The 15,730-nt window shown below is 42.0% G+C and overlaps 1 protein-coding gene across 2 annotated transcripts in view; it reads left to right on the top strand.

Moving 5' to 3' along the window:
* Wwtr1 (WW domain containing transcription regulator 1) overlaps positions 1–15,730 on the top strand; it is a 113,279-nt gene that overhangs the window by 348 nt on the left and 97,201 nt on the right. For both annotated transcript variants that reach the window (XM_034500313.2, XM_034500312.2), the window contains exon 2: positions 292–726. In XM_034500313.2, the coding sequence (XP_034356204.1) occupies positions 296–726 (431 nt within the window). In that variant the 5' untranslated portion in view covers positions 292–295. The remainder of the gene's footprint in view (positions 1–291; positions 727–15,730) is intronic.

Below are 15,730 nucleotides of genomic sequence, written 5' to 3'. Positions count from 1 at the left end.
CTTAGACGACCGCAGTCCAGACGCTTGGGGTCGGCGGTGGGAGTACTGGTCAAGGGAGGCTGCGACTGAGTCTGGTCCAGGCACTCCCCATCCCGCGGCTGCCTGCTCCGGGGGAACTTCTCTGCTGCGGGAAAGTTGCATAATCTCGGAGGCCAGGGGCGCCCCCTCCCCCACCGGCTGGTCCCTGGACCCACACCTAACTGTCTCTGTGTTCTCTCTGTCCTTCCCCAGGACTCCCCCCTCCTCTGACTTGCACTAAAAGGCTGACCTGATCTTTCTTTTCTCTTGTAGAAAGATGAATCCGTCCTCGGTGCCCCATCCGCTCCCGCCGCCAGGGCAGCAAGTCATCCACGTCACGCAGGACCTCGACACGGACCTCGAAGCCCTCTTCAACTCTGTCATGAACCCAAAGCCCAGCTCGTGGCGGAAAAAGATCCTTCCGGAGTCCTTCTTTAAGGAGCCTGATTCGGGATCGCACTCCCGACAGTCCAGCACCGACTCATCGGGCGGCCACCCGGGGCCTCGACTAGCTGGCGGCGCGCAGCACGTCCGCTCGCACTCGTCGCCCGCATCCCTGCAGCTAGGCACCGGTGCGGGCGCCTCTGGAGGCCCTGCACAGCAGCATGCACATCTTCGCCAGCAGTCCTATGACGTGACCGATGAGCTGCCGTTGCCCCCCGGGTGGGAGATGACCTTCACGGCCACTGGCCAGAGATACTTCCTTAAGTAAGTCTGTCGGCAACCAAGGGAGCAAAGTTGCGATGTCCCCATGCTCTTGCGTTTGTGGTGTGTGTGTGTGTGTGTGTGTGTGTGACAGAGAGAGAGCGAGGGAGGGAGAGAGCAAGAGTCTCTTCCAAGGTGCTTCAGAGGAGAGAGCGAGCGAGGGGGGGAGGGGGGTCTCTTTCAGGGTGCTTCAGAGATCTGCAAAGTTAAAAAAGTAGGGAATGAGTCTCTGGGAGTTGGACTTGAATAGAGCAGAGAACAGTTCGGTAAGTCAATTTAATTTCATCCGTAGTGCTTTAAGCCCTAAGAGATCCAGGACATTGGAACACCTAAACTCGGGGAAAGGAAGTGTGAGTGGCATTGGCCAAAATCTGGGTCTTAGGCCCTTAGCGCTTTCACTTAAGTTAGTTAGCTCAGAGCCAGGTGAGTAGGTGGTCTGGGTTCTTCAGCCACACAGGAAAAGCAAGCCGGAAAAGAACACAGTGCCTGGTGGGCTTTACCTCTCTCAGTTGGTGACGTAATGACCACACAGCACAGTAATGTAATTACCAACCGCATTGTAAAGTAGTTATGGGCTGGACCAACAAATTGTGTGGAAATTGGGTCAGGAGTCTTAGGTTACACTTGGTAACCTAAAATACTGTCACCGGCAAGGCAGTAGTGTGCATTGTCATTCTTCATGCCCCATCGGGTTAGCTTTTTAACGTCGTGAATTTTACATTAGTGTCAGCCTTTTGAATTAGATTGTACAGAGAACTGTATTTTCTATTGCTAGAGGAGACTGGCGTTCTTGAGGGAGAAACAGGCTGGGACTTGAATTGTTATCAGAGCCAATGAGGTCACAGGGGTCAGGCTTAGAAAAGGCCTACACCGAAGTTGTAGCTGAACCACTTGGTGCAGAATCACTTCAGCTCAGCTAGTCTTCACTGCCAAAAGGGAAGATGTCTAAGAACTTGTCTTAAACTTCATCTTAGAGCCCTTATTTCTTTGTTTCCGTAGCCTTGCTTCAAAGAGTTCAAATATAAGATAGCATGTACTGTTTTAAACGTGTAAAGCCAAGCTCCTCCTTGGCATTAATCTTTGGTCCTTTGATTATTGAAACCCTCAAAGAATTAGCGAGTGGCGGTGGGTGGATGGCGTTTGCTATGAGCATATCTGAGGCTCAGACTGGTTGTCAGCTCTTTCTTATCCCAAAGTTGTTGACGTCCTGTGCATACTAAGATTTATTTAGTTTTATGTGTGTGTGTGTGTGTGTGTGTGTGTGCCTGTAATGTATGTATGTGCACCACATACGTGAAGTGCCTGTGCAGGCCGGAAGAGGATGTCTAATTCCCAGGGATGGCAGTGTGAGCTGCAACCCCCTCCCTTAATTTGGGATTTGGGTGCTAGGAACTGAACCCCAGTCCTCTGCAAGAGCATCAAGTAGTTTTAACCACCCAGATATCTTTCCAGCCTCTTGGGGATACTTTTTGTTGTATTTTTAATCTGTGTTTGGGGGCTTAGTGTGGTGCTGGCATCCTGAAGCCAACTCAATGGCTCTTTCACACAGTTAGTGACTGGATTATCGAGCCATGGTGTAGATACATGCTCAGGGCTTTGATTTCTAAGTGGAGGTAGAAGTCAGATATTCGATGTAATAGCATGGTGCTTTTCTAAGTTCACAAAGGAAGACACTAGTTTCTGTACAGCATACATGTTCAAAGTAGCATTGTGTATTAAGTTCACTTAAGCAAATGCAGCTGAATGTATTTCACCATGACTTTTTACCAATGTGAACTTTGCAATCAACATTAAGTAGCGTCTCAATAATTTTCGGTGGTCCCTTTTGGCCTCAGATGGTTTTTAAACTGCTCATGAATCCACATGTGTATGTGAAAGAAAGAGCTGGGCTTGCCTAATATCTGTGGGAACCCAGGCGGAAACAACGACTTCTAAATAAAAACAAATTCTTTTCCACATGTGTTTTTAATGATTAAAGTTTCTCAGATGTGTTTGTGATTTAGGGGAGAAAATAGACGCTAGCCTTGGTATAGGGAAAGTTGCTGTGATCCATTTCTGTCCACCCATGCTGCTCCGGGCACGCCTCCCACTAAGCCAGAGTGCTTCTTCATTTCATTTTGAATGGTAGATGGAGTGTAAATAGTATACTGGCATGACCTGGTGCCATCCCTGGAAATTTCTTGGCTAAGTGACTAAGAATTTAAGGAATTATGTTTTTGTGAATATTGTCTTGTAGAATACGCATTCTGCCAAGAATTCTTGATTTCCTTTAGAGCTTTGTTTGAACTTTGAATAAGGTACATGTTCTGTGCCACACTTTGTAACATAGCCTTGAGAAAAATGGTAGCTGTTCACCCTGATGTAATTCTCTTGGAACCCGTCCATTACTCAGAGGGACCCCATGCTTGACTATGGGGAGCTCAGGGCTGTATTGATTAGAAACCAAAGGAATTTATGATAACAAGGATCAGTTTGAGGGTACTGGGGTTTGTTTGTTTGTTGTTTTTTTGTGTATGTTTTGTTTTATTTTGGTTTTCAAGAAAGGGTTTTTCTGTGTGTAGCCCTGACTGTCTTGGAACTAGCTCTGTAGACCAGGCTGGCCTCAAACTTAGCAGTTTAAGGGTTTTAGTGGCTTTCGTATTTTATTTTTTATGTTTTGGCTAGAAAAATTGAGCGTAAAGGATGGAGGTGTGATTTGGCAGAAGTCATGTTATTTAACAGTGGTATCTGACTGAAATGATTCCATCTATTTTAAAGTTAGGTTTTCTCTTCCCTTTCAAAACTCCTTTTTTTGCCTGTGTCATTCCTGAAGCTTTATGGGGAGTAGAGCTGAGACATCTAAGAAGCTTTTAACAGTCCTTTGCCATTTTCTTAGGTAGGATGGATTATTTCTAGGTATGTGATATCATTACTTTCTGTTACTTTTCTTTTTAAATCAGGGTCCTTTGTAGCCCTAGCTGGCCTCGAACTCACAGATATGCCCGTCTCTGAGTGTTGGGATTAAAGGTAACTCTTTCTGTTTCTTTTTTTTTCTCCATTTTTTTATTAGATATTTTATTTACATTTCGGATGCCATCCCCTTTCCCCATTCCCCCCCCCTTAGAAAACCCCTATCCCATGCCCCCTTTTCCTTTTTGCATTTATACATTTTTTTAAAAATAATGTTAATCATAGGCTTTATAAGTCTGGTATTGTTCAATCAGAGGTGTAACCCACTACCCAACCTAGATATATCAACTATCTTTGACTGGTGGAGATACGTGAACATCTGCCTCCCTGTCTCCCCCCTCTTTCTCTCTTTCATCACCTAGCTTCTCCTCTCCTTCTCCTCCTCTTCTTACTCCTTCTCTTCCTCTCAGTACTCCTCCCACCTTAGTTCCTCCTACATATCACCCTTCCTGTTAAAATGAAACTTTTCTCTCAAAATACAATTAGAGCATAATTATGCCGGTTTGTACCAGTGAGGTACAAGATAGTCCTCATACCCAGTCCATCATTTTGTTGACTAACCAGTAACTCTGTCATCTATCCTAACTAAAACATTTAGTTCTGAACCTGGCTTTAGGATGAATGTCAGCTGCCGACCATCCACTCAAATCTTTTCTCTCAAGGCCACCTTTTGAGTATCCACGCCTTTTCTCTTTGGTGGTTGTCTTTAAGGTACTAGGTAGGGAGGGAAAACCAAGTGTGGCAAAAGCTGAACCACAGTTCTTCTAAAGCTTCTGCTTCAGCCCAGGAGTGGCCTGGTTGACTGATAACTGAACCCACTGCAGGCTATTTTTTAGTTTATTTCATGGGTTAGACTTTTCAGATCCAGTCGGGCGTGGAACCCCAGTGCCCTTGGAAGAACAGCAAGCTGTCTAATGTCCTAGGCATCTCTTCAGCGCCCCTACGAGGTTTTCATTTATTTTTAAATTTCTGATTTATAATAGCATACATGGTTTTTGTGCATGAACAATTATAAAGAAAATGATAATCTTCAGTCAACTTATTCAGTCTTTATTCTATAAATGTTGTTGTAGAAAACTCATAACAATTCTGTTCTTAATACAATAACATTGGCCATTCTTTTTTTCAATTTTTACTGTGTTTTTTTTTTTTTTTTTTTTTTTTTTTTTTTTTTTAGACAAGATCTCATGGTGTAGTTGTGGCTGGCCTGAAACTCTTGTCTGCCACTGCCTCCTGAGCCATGGAATTAGAGGCATGGTTATCACACCTTGCTGTTTTGCCTTTTCTGAAATTTACGTTAAAATATTGTTTTTTATTAAGCCTCTTCACACTTGGTAACTGATCTAGTAGCACAGTCGTCTTTGGTTGAACAACACTGGTTTCCTTCGGCCCCTTAGTGCTCACAGGTAGGAACTTTTAAACTTTTAAAAATTGTATCTGTATTTAATTTAGGTTTCCTCTTTAACCCTCTGGTAGACTCTGATAAGATAGAAAGAGCCTAGTTCCTGATTTCCTGATTCTAGTTTTCTTTGTTTACATATCGCTTGTCTGATAGCTCATCTTTGTTATTTATTTATTTGGGTTTTTTTTCCCCCCTCTATCTTTTTTTTTTTTTTTTGACCAGGGTCTTTTGTTCTCAAAGGCTGAAAATTACCATGAATTTACGATTGATAGTCCAGCCTTTGCTCCCCGAGTGCTGCCGGGATTTCAGGCACATGCCACCATGCCTGGTTGATACTGTTGAGCCCAGGGTTTCACATATGCTAGGCAAGGGTTCTATCAGCTGAGCTGCATGCCTCAGCCCATTCTGTCACTTTTGGTAGACTGCCCCATTCTGTAAGTCAGCTACTGGTTCTTACAGGTCGCCTGTTCACAAGGACCAGATCCTGGAACCTACACATTACCAGAACCTGGAATCTATAACTGGATCTTACATTCTGTCTTAATGGTTAGACAGGATCTCAGTGTGTAGCACTGGCTATCCTGGAACTTGCTCTGTGGGTTAGGCTAGCTTTGAACTTACAGAACTCCATTCACCTTTGCCTCTTTATTGCTGGCAATATTAAAGTGGTATACCATTATACTCAGAAGGGTTTTTTTTTATATTTATTTTTACCATGTTTATTTATGTGTATATGCCTGTGTGAATGCCATGTGTTTGATGGCTCTTTCAGAGGCTAGAATAGAGTGCCAACTTGCTTGGGACTAGGGTTAGAGGAATTTGTGAGCTACCTGATGTGAGAGTTGGGAACTGAACCTGGGTCCTTTGCAAGAGCAGCAAGTACTCTTAACTGTTTCTCTATGACCTTCATAATCAGTTCTTAGGGCTGAAAAATCCACGGTCAACAATCTATGATTTTAACTTTATAAAATGAGTAATTTCCTTATGTATTAGTTAGGGTTGGATTTTATCTATTGTTTTGGCCTTTTGAGACAAAGTCTCTCACTAGGCTGACTTTGAACTCATAGGGATCCACCTGTTTCTCTCTCCAAGAGCTGGGACTAAAAAGGTATTGCCTGGCTTAGGTTAGATTTTAAACTAGTACTTGTGTCTGACATTATAAATCCTTAACCAATCAGGAGACAGTATATCCAACCCACAATGAAATGATGTTTTTTTCTTACTCTTCATTGATTAAAGTTACAGCCCCTTTTCTTTATGCTTTGACCAACATAGTCTTATTCTGTAGCCCACATTGGCCTCAAAATCGCAATGGTCCTTCCATTCAGTGCCTGAGAGTTTGCATTTTAACTGTGATGACCATGCAGGGTTTTGGACCCTGATTTTCTTTCTTCCCGAGGAAACACTTTTTATTTCCTATTCAATTACTATATGTTAACTCTAAGTAATAATAGTTTTCATTATTATATTTTCATACACGACTCTCACATATTGTGGTCATATTTGCTCCCCATTACCTTGTCCTGACTTCCAGTTCCCCAGATCCTCTTCCACTTCCCTGGCTGATTTCTCTTCTACTTTCATGTCTTTTTCTTTTTGAGACCCCATGAATTTAATTGGGATTGCTTACATAGCATGGGAAGGAGTTATTTATAGGGCATGAGGACCTTACTAACGATGACATCACTGAGGAAAATGGCTCTCCCTCCCAGCAGCCATGAACTCCTCATGTCCCCTCAGAGAGAGATTGGCTAGCAACTGTTGACTGCTTATAAATACTCAGGGAAGGTGGACCATGACTTTCTAAAAACGGCTTTTTTTTCTAGTGTGTCTAAGTAACTTTTAGTGTGTTTATGTATTATTTGCCATTATGATCTAGGATAGAGTCTGTGTTCTGTCTAATCCATTTGGCCTCTATGACTGAGCCGTGTTATCAGTCTATTGTATGTCAAGATTTGAATCCAAGTGTGGATGAGGTTCCATGGAGCTTCAGATAGAAAAGTCCTTATAGATCCTGCAAAGGACATGAAGGTGAATAGTCAGAAAGGTAGGAAGAATTTTTTTTTTTTTTTAAGGATGTCCCTGGAAGCCAGGAAAGAGAATGGTAAGAAGGAATAGTTAGCACTCTGAACCTAGACATGCGCAGGGAATATATTCCCCACTGAGGATACTTTTTCCTGGGTTATGGCAAAAACAGGGGCCTGCTGAATGTTAATTTAGTAATATAATTTTGGAAAAATGAAGAAAATATGAATTCAGATAGTTGTGGGCCACATATTCTCTTACAGGCCCCCACACTCTCTTATGAGTCTCTACTGTCCCTGATGAGGAGTGGGTTCCCTCACGACATAGGTCTGATGCTTTGTGGAGACACTGTACACTTGCCTAAGCTCTCTACTATGATGAGATCTGAAGCTAGTGTTTTTAATACCTAAGTTACAAGATTTGAATTTGGGGGCTACAGAGTTGGTGTTGTGAAGGGCCCAGGTTCAATTCCCAGCATCCACATGGAAAGATAAACTACCTCCTTAGGCATCAGGCATGCCTGTGGGGCACAGACGTACATGTAAGCAATACACCCATACTCATAATGTAATATAAATAAACCCTCCAAAATAAGAACTAAAACCAGATTTGAATTCAAGTATTACCCTAATTGATAAAATAATCACTTGTTCTGTTCTTCATTCTCGGCTCACGGTCAGTCTTAGTTAGTGGCATGTATCTATTGTTAGAGTGTGTCATCCTAAATTATAGCCGTAAAAGCAGCAGGTTATGTTTGGAGAGTATCATGTCTAAGTGTGTTTCTGTAGCTCTAAAGTGTAGTTTTGGGTGAGGGTTTATCTTTCCTGCCTCTTGTTGTTTTCATTGTTTGTTTGCCAGAACTGGTACTTGGCAAAGGCAATTCTGAGATTAATGCAAGAAAAAATTTTCAGGTTATACTTGATTCTAGCAAACTGAGTTAAGTTTGGTTACATTTTATAGTTAAAGCCTATATTGAGCTTAAAAGGCTAGTTCTTGGAGCTGGAGAGAAGGCTCAGCCTTAAAGAGCCCTGGTTGCTTTTGCAGAGGACCCAGGCTGAGTTCCCAGTACACATATGGTGGCTCACAACTGTCTGTAACCCTAGGTCTAGGGGATCCTCTTCAGGCTTCCAGGGGCACTATCCATACATGCAGGTACATGAAGTAAAAAAATAAATAAAAAATTAAAGGCTATGTTACTTGTTTGCAGTTTGCAAATTTAGGAGCACTGTCACAGATTTGGGATTTGTGGAGACCTGAATTTAATAGAAGGGCTGAGGGTTCATATCAACTTAAGTTCTGTTCATGACATTCTTGAAGTTTTCTGATGATGACGACGACAACCATGACGATGATGATTATTATTACTGAGACAGGGTTTCTCTGTGTGACAGCCCTGGCTGTCCTGGAACTTGCTTCTTACTCCTGCCTCCTCAGTGCTGGGATTCATGGTGTGTGCTCGGCTCTGAAGTTTAGAAAATTCTGTAGTACAGCCGTCCCCACTTTATGAGTTTTTTGTTTTCTGTAGTGTATAAACTATAAGCCTGTGTATATACAGCTTTGGTAAAATAGAGATTTTTAAAATTATATCATCTAACATATATTTGGCTAACTTGTGCCAAATATAATATCATAAAATACCATAAAATCCAGCCATGAATTTGCATCATGGAGTAGCTCGAAGAAATGAAAGCGAGGGATAAAGGAGCAGCTGCTTGGAGGTTAAGATATAACTAAGTGTAGTCTTTTTTTCTCAGTCTATTAAAACGTTATCCCATTGCTGGTGTAAGACAAGTTCAGCTTGAGTTACTGATTTAGCAGGTTTCTGCATTTTGCATGTGAAGATGGTGAGGATGGGCTCTGGTGTAGCAAAGACAGCCCCAGAGGAAGGCCTCAGGACTGTGATCTCTTCAGTACACAAGGCAGGCATTTGATCTTTATATTTGTCTGTTGCTTGAATCTTAATAATCACTTGATGGCTCTTTCACAGTTGGAGCAGCATAGGGTGTTGGGTCATTATGGAAAACGGGGTGTCAGTGTTAAGCAAATGATTTTAAAGCCTGCACCCCAAACTGTGAAGCTTCATGGTGAGTCTGACAGTGTGAGAGCAAGTTATGCAGTCCTGCAGCCTTTTGTAATTATTAGCCACAGGGTGATAGGAGTCAGGTGCTGCCCCATGCTTTTCATTTAACCTGTTAATTGTTCAGTCCTGGTGAATTGCTTTGAGAACCACTGAAGGATTTCTTAGTTGCACATGCATCAGGATACCGAGCTTACCTCATAGAGAGTAGGTGGCTCCAGGACAGTTGAAGAGCATTGCTTATGCATGCCTTAAAGCCAAGTGTCTTCAAGGAGTTTCAGTGGCTTTTGCAAGGTCCTCCTTAGGCCTGGTAAACCTCTTGGGTGATTCATATCTGCTTTATGGATCCTAGGATTGAGAGCTGCATGAAGAAAGGATTGTAAACTTGGCTACGAGTATGGAGACATAAACAATTGTCATGGAATTTTGCCAGGTGAAGCGAAGATGAGTTTTTAATTACATTTTTATATTACATTTAGTTATTTAATGTTTGTCTTCATACCTGCGTGTACCACAGCTTGCCTGTGCCACAGTGTGAGTGGAAGTTAGGACACTTTGCAGAAATTGGTCTTTCTCTTTTACTATGTTGGTCTCAGGGATGAACTCAGGTAGGCCGGCATGTGCCTTTACCTGCTGAGCCATCTTGCCAGCTTCTAGATGTGCCCCGTGATATAATAATGTAGACCTGGATATATTCAGAGTTAAAATTATTCTATATACCAACTCATTGGGATGCTAAAGAAAAATCTGGTTTTTAAAACATTCACTTAGGAGCTCGGATTGAAGGAAACGTCCCTTGAACAATCTTTGTTGCTTATTTATTTAATTGAAAACAGATTATTTTCTCATACAATATACCCGGATTATAGTTTGACTTCTCTCTTCTAAGTTCCTTCCTGCCTCTCCTTCCCTCTGGATATACTCCTTTTTTTTTTTTTTTCTTTTCTTTTCTTTTCTTTTTTTTTTTTTTTTTTCTCTTATTAGAAAAGAACAGTCTTCTAAGAGATAATGACCAAACATGACTCAATAAAATATGATAAGATGAAGCAAAAACTATCATATCGAAGTTATACATGACGACCTAATAGGAGGAAGTTGCAAGAGTCCCAAGAGTAGGCACAAGAGTCAGAGAATCATTTTCATAGTCAGGAATCCCCTAAAAATACTAAGGTGAAACCTGCAATATATCCAAAGAGGACCTGGTGCAGACGCCTGTAGGTCCTGTGTTTGCTGCTTCAGTCTCTGTGGTCTCATATGTCTGCCTAGTTGGCTCAGAGCGCTTTGTTCTCTTGGTGTCTTCCATCCTCTCTGGCAAGACAGAGCCAGTTTTTCGCCTCCTTTTCCTTGAAGTTTACTCAACTCTGAGGGGAGGGATTTGATGGAGATCTCCAATTTAGACTCTTTCCAAGTAATGTCTGGCTGTAGGTTTCTGTATCTGTTCTCATTTGCTGCAGTAAGAAGCCTCTCTGATGACTGGATAAGGCATTGATCTATGAGTATAGCAGAATACTATTAGGAATCATTTCATTGTTTGGTTTAATCCTAGGTCTCCGGGCTCTCTAGTCTCTGGTTCTCTGACAGTGTTGAGTTTCGGCTCCTTCTTGAGGAGGGAGCTTTAAGTCAAATGAGACATTGGTTGACTATTCCCATATGTTCTGGGCTACCATTGCCTTAGCACATTTTGCAGGCAGGACAGCTCATACGTCAAAGGTTTTGTGACTGGTTGGTGTTTCTTTTTTAGTTGCCTGCTGAGTACCTTCCTACACCAAAGAGACTAGAATGTAGGGATAAAGGCTCTATGTAGGTTATACCAGCTCAACCTCTCCATGTTTGATGAGTTGTGTGAGTGTTGTCCTTGGCAATGGGGCCCTCACTGGCAGTTTGCAGAGAGCAACCTTTTGTCTTAGCAACAGCTTGGGGTGTTTGGAGATTTCCATGGAACCCCCTTGGCTAACAACTCAATTGAATGCAACCCAGTCCTGCCACTGGAAGCCTTTTCTAGCTACAAGAGATGGCCAGTTAAGATTCTATATCTCTCATTATTAGGAGTCCTCTTTAGGATCACTGGTGGTTTGAATAGAAATGGCCTCTATAGGCTCACGTGTTTGAATGCTTGGCCCATAAGGAGTAGGGCTATTAGGAGGTGTGGCCTTGTTGGAGTAGGTGTGGTCTTGATGGAAGCCTCCAAAGCTCTAGTCAGCTCTCTGCCTGTTGGCCCGAGGATCAAGAGGTAGAGCTCTCAGCTCCTTGTCCAGCACCATGTCTACCTGCATGCTGCCATGCTTCCTGCCATTACTATAGTGAACTAAACCTCTGAATCTGTAAGCCAGCTCCAATGAAATGTTTTCCTTTATAAGAGTTGCTGTGGTCATGGTGTCTCTTCACAGGAAAAAAAAAACCTAAGACAATCACCTGCATATATTTTAGGACGCTTCCATTCCACATCACCCTTCAAATACCATTCAATTTCAGCCTTTTATCCCCCAATCCCATCCCCCTTCCCTCACTTGATCCTCCATTGTGTCCTTACCAGCCTCAGTCTGCCTTAAATTTATTGTATGTCCCAATCCCAAATGTCACTGTATTGCATTAGCTAGCCTATGTAGACATTGACTGGCTCACTATGTAGACAGGGCTAATCTCAAAATCGTGGAGATCCACCTGCCTCTGCCTCTTGAATGCTGGGATAAAGGCATAGAAAGGGATCAAATTCAGATCTTCAGGCTTGGCATCCAGCACCTTTATCTGCTGAGCCATCATCATCAGCTTGCGCCCAGAGTTGCTTCTCTTTCTCCCCCACCCCCTCTCTCTTTAGGAGACAGGGTCTTTTTACATAGGTCACCTGTGCTGGAACTCACTATGTAATTCAGGCTGGTCTCGAACTCACAGAGCTCCTGAATGTTAAGGTTAAATGTGTGTGTGTGTGTCACCCACCATACCTGGCTCAGGGTTGCTTTTTGTTAGAATAGATCAAAAGTAGGTCTTTGGCTAGAAGCAAAACATGCCATCTGTCAGTTTCTAAGGTCCCAGTGGTATAAGTGGTTGGGTCTGTATTTGTCCTAACTTTTCTGTGTAGACAGAATAGCTGTTTATAAAGATGAGCTGAGGTGCAGACTATCCGAACTTGAATGAGTTATCTGAAAAATGAGTGTGAATCTGAGAGACAGTTCAGGTGGTTTGTACTTGGCAGTCCGAGTGGGCTTTGAGCGTGAGGACAGACTGCATGACATTATAGATGGTCCTAAGGGGATTTTGTAAGAAAAGTGTCAAGATTCTTGTGAAAGGGGTCCTGTGAGAGTAAGGGAGACACAAGAAGCTATGTTAGGACTCTTGTCTTGCCATGAACTTTCAAACAAAGCTGACTTTTTGAGAAAGTTGAGGAAGGTAATATAAGATTAGACCAGTGTCTAGAAATAGAAATACTCATAGGAGACTTGGTGTTTTGTAGATTTCCTTTGTTACAGGATTGATAATTGTTGTTGCTTGAGTTTGCTGGGGGATAAAGGAGCTTACCTGAAGAATGATTTACTACTTTAAAAACATTCAAACACCAGTTTACATTATTCAGACCTAAAAACCTTGAAAACAGAACAAGCCTTCAGGTATGCTGGCATGCTGGCATGCTGGCTCCTCGGGGCAAGCCTCATGAAGCTGGTGGTTGCAGGCGAAGACTGCTCCTTTTGCAACTTTGCCTGCCTTTGTTCTTAAGCGTGATATTAGAGTGGCCGGCTTTGGTTGGTTTCTGGTCTGGAGCCCGCTTGGATGAATTTAAAAACCTGTTTGTTTCATCCGTCAGCCAGCTGGGCTTTACCCATAATTCCTGAACTTTGATTATGGGGGTTATTATTGGACAAGAGCGTCTTTGTCAAGGAGCATGTTTAATACTCTGGGGTCTAGCGTGACTAGCGGATGTAAATTGTATGGAAGTAATTAAATGTGAAGGAAATGTCATGTGGGCTGAATTGAAATGTTCAGACTTTGTGGCATTCATTTCTTTCTTTCTTTTTTTTTTTTTTAAACGTATACTAAGAAGGATGGAGAGAGAAAAATAAAGGTTCAAAGAGCTAAGGAAGCAGATATAGAGACGAGACTGCTTGTCTCTCCTGGCTAAAATGTGAAGTCAAGAGCAAGTATTATGTGAATGCCATTGCCCTTCAGGTGAACCCTTGGAGTCTCGATGCTAGGGGAGCTTCAGCCTCTTCCCAGCCAAGTGTGTGTACAGATATATGTGTATATATTGTCCAAATATATGTGTATACCGCAAGGGAGTGGGGTTTTTATGTTACAGAACAGACTTGGAGGGAGCCGTGTAAATGATGCCTGTTTCTTGAGTCTTTGTTCCATTTTGTAAATAGGAATGCCACGAGTGTCCATGCAGAGTGGCTCCTCTTTAGATTTCTGGACATAGTTGTGATTTCTCTTCTTGCATGCGGTGCCCTTTACCTCTGTGCTTGGTTTTTTAAGACAGCCAACTCCATCTCCTCCCTAACTCCCGAGTGGTCCAAACAAGCAGAAGGCCTTTCTACCTCTTCCCAATCCTCATAGTAATTTAATCTGTACCGAGTAGTATTTGGGTGTTAAAATGTTGTGTAATGCTTATTGTCAAAAGAATAAGGTTAATTCATTTCTCTGACTTGTCATCTGAAAATATGGACTGGGCTTTGGGTTAGCTTTAGCGTCATGTACACCGATACCAAGAAATAAAGTGTTGGCATTCAATGTTGTAAAATTTTGTGTGTGTGTGTGTGTGTGTGTGTGTGTGTGAGTGTTTGTACACATGAGTGCAGTTCCAAGGAGGCCAGAAACATTGGCTTGTAAACTGCTTCGTGTGGATTCTGTGAATTGAACTCACATCCTCCACAAGAGCTTTTAACTGCTAAGCCACCTCTCCAGCTTTTGAAATCATTACAGTGTCATTGGGTGTTCAGAGGCAGAAATGGACACATTTAGATTTGATGGAATAGTACGAGTTTGGTTTGCAATTGAGTTTGGTCCTAGTAGGCTACCCTGGTCTGCTCTGATTAGAAGGGTATTGTGTTTTATTTTCATTCTTTATTTGTAAATTTGTACAGATAAAAATCAAATGTTGACCACTTTGTATTTCTTGAGCATCTAGCCTACAGCCAGATAGTTAGTAGGGATTCAGTTGATTCGTCTTGAAATAAACACAGCTGATTTTTCACATCTCTGCTTGATCATGTGATCATTTTCCAGTTGATGTGTGTTGAGCTCATTTTGTGTCCCACTGTCCTTGGCATAGTAGCTATATATAAAGTAGATTTCATTTTGTAATATGCTCTACTATTTTTGGTATTTATTTTCTTGTCTGACTATACTTTCTAAGACATCACCTCCTCAGACTGAACAATGGAGATCCAGGAGAGAGTCCTTTGCTGTGAATAACACATGGTATATATCCATTCCCAGATTATTTCATGCTCTATTTGGTGGAAATTTACCACCCTTACCTTTCTGCTTTCAAAAGCTCTCGAGACTGAAACTTTCTCAGCAGAGCTGGAGAAAGCGGTTTTTGTTTCAAGGGATTTTACAGGAATTTAGCGGGATTGCTACATTCAATACAAGAGATTAAATGGGAATTTGGGATCTTTGCTGTAATTAAGCAGGTTAGCTTTATTAATAGCGAGCTTATTGATGTCAGAGGACCTAGTCGTCAGTCTTGAATATTAAACATAGTCTCAGGTTCATTCTCAGTGACCCACCATTACTTATAAATAAACTTGAAAGGAAGTTTCATCAGTTTAGTCAGATAAACCCAGGGGAAACTGTATTCCTGGGATTACTCCATTTTAAATCATTCATTCATTACTAATATTTTTACGTAGACCTTTGTCTTGAGATGCTTATTACTAACATGTCATCAAGGATTGTATAGGCTAGCCCATGTCATAGAGGATTATATAGGCTAGCCCGAGAGTTCCTTTACCTACTCAGTACCTTGCTGCCCACTTCATCATTTTTAGGAGAGAGTTTGATTATCCAAAGACAAGGCATTCAACAAGTTTAATTACTAAATGTACATTGTTTTTGCATGATAATTTACATTTATCTATTTTTAGTTCCTTTTAAAAAATGTGTGTGTGTGTGCGCGCATGTGCGTGTACATGCATATATAGATCATGTTTAAGCATTCACGATGGTTGTACTTTGTTAGGAAATAGTCACTAGTCTGTTGGCTGTTTTTCTCTCAGAAGGTCCATCCTCAAAGATCAGGGCCAAGTCTTATTTTTTTTTCTAGAACCTAAGAATGAATAACTGGACAAGAGACTGAAAAAGGAATGTTTTGATGAGAGACCATGAGGCTTTCTTTCCCTTGCTTCTGCTGTTGTCTTCAGGAGCTGGGTCACTTAGTTCCCAATACACCTACCTCTACATTGACTTGTCTAACAGAAATCTCACTCTTATGTCAGTGTGTGTGTGTGTGTGTGTGTGTGTGTGTGTGTGTATTTAAAAATGGTGTAGACAGCATTTCACCATGTAGTTCTGGCTGGTTTGGAACTCACAGTGCAGACCAGGCTGACCCTGAACTCATGGGA

Source organism: Arvicanthis niloticus, chromosome 4 (assembly GCF_011762505.2).
Source record: "Arvicanthis niloticus isolate mArvNil1 chromosome 4, mArvNil1.pat.X, whole genome shotgun sequence".
Classification (NCBI taxonomy): Eukaryota; Metazoa; Chordata; class Mammalia; order Rodentia; family Muridae; genus Arvicanthis; species Arvicanthis niloticus.
Note: the sequence above shows the minus strand (reverse complement) of the source record. Positions and strands in the feature narration are given on the sequence as shown.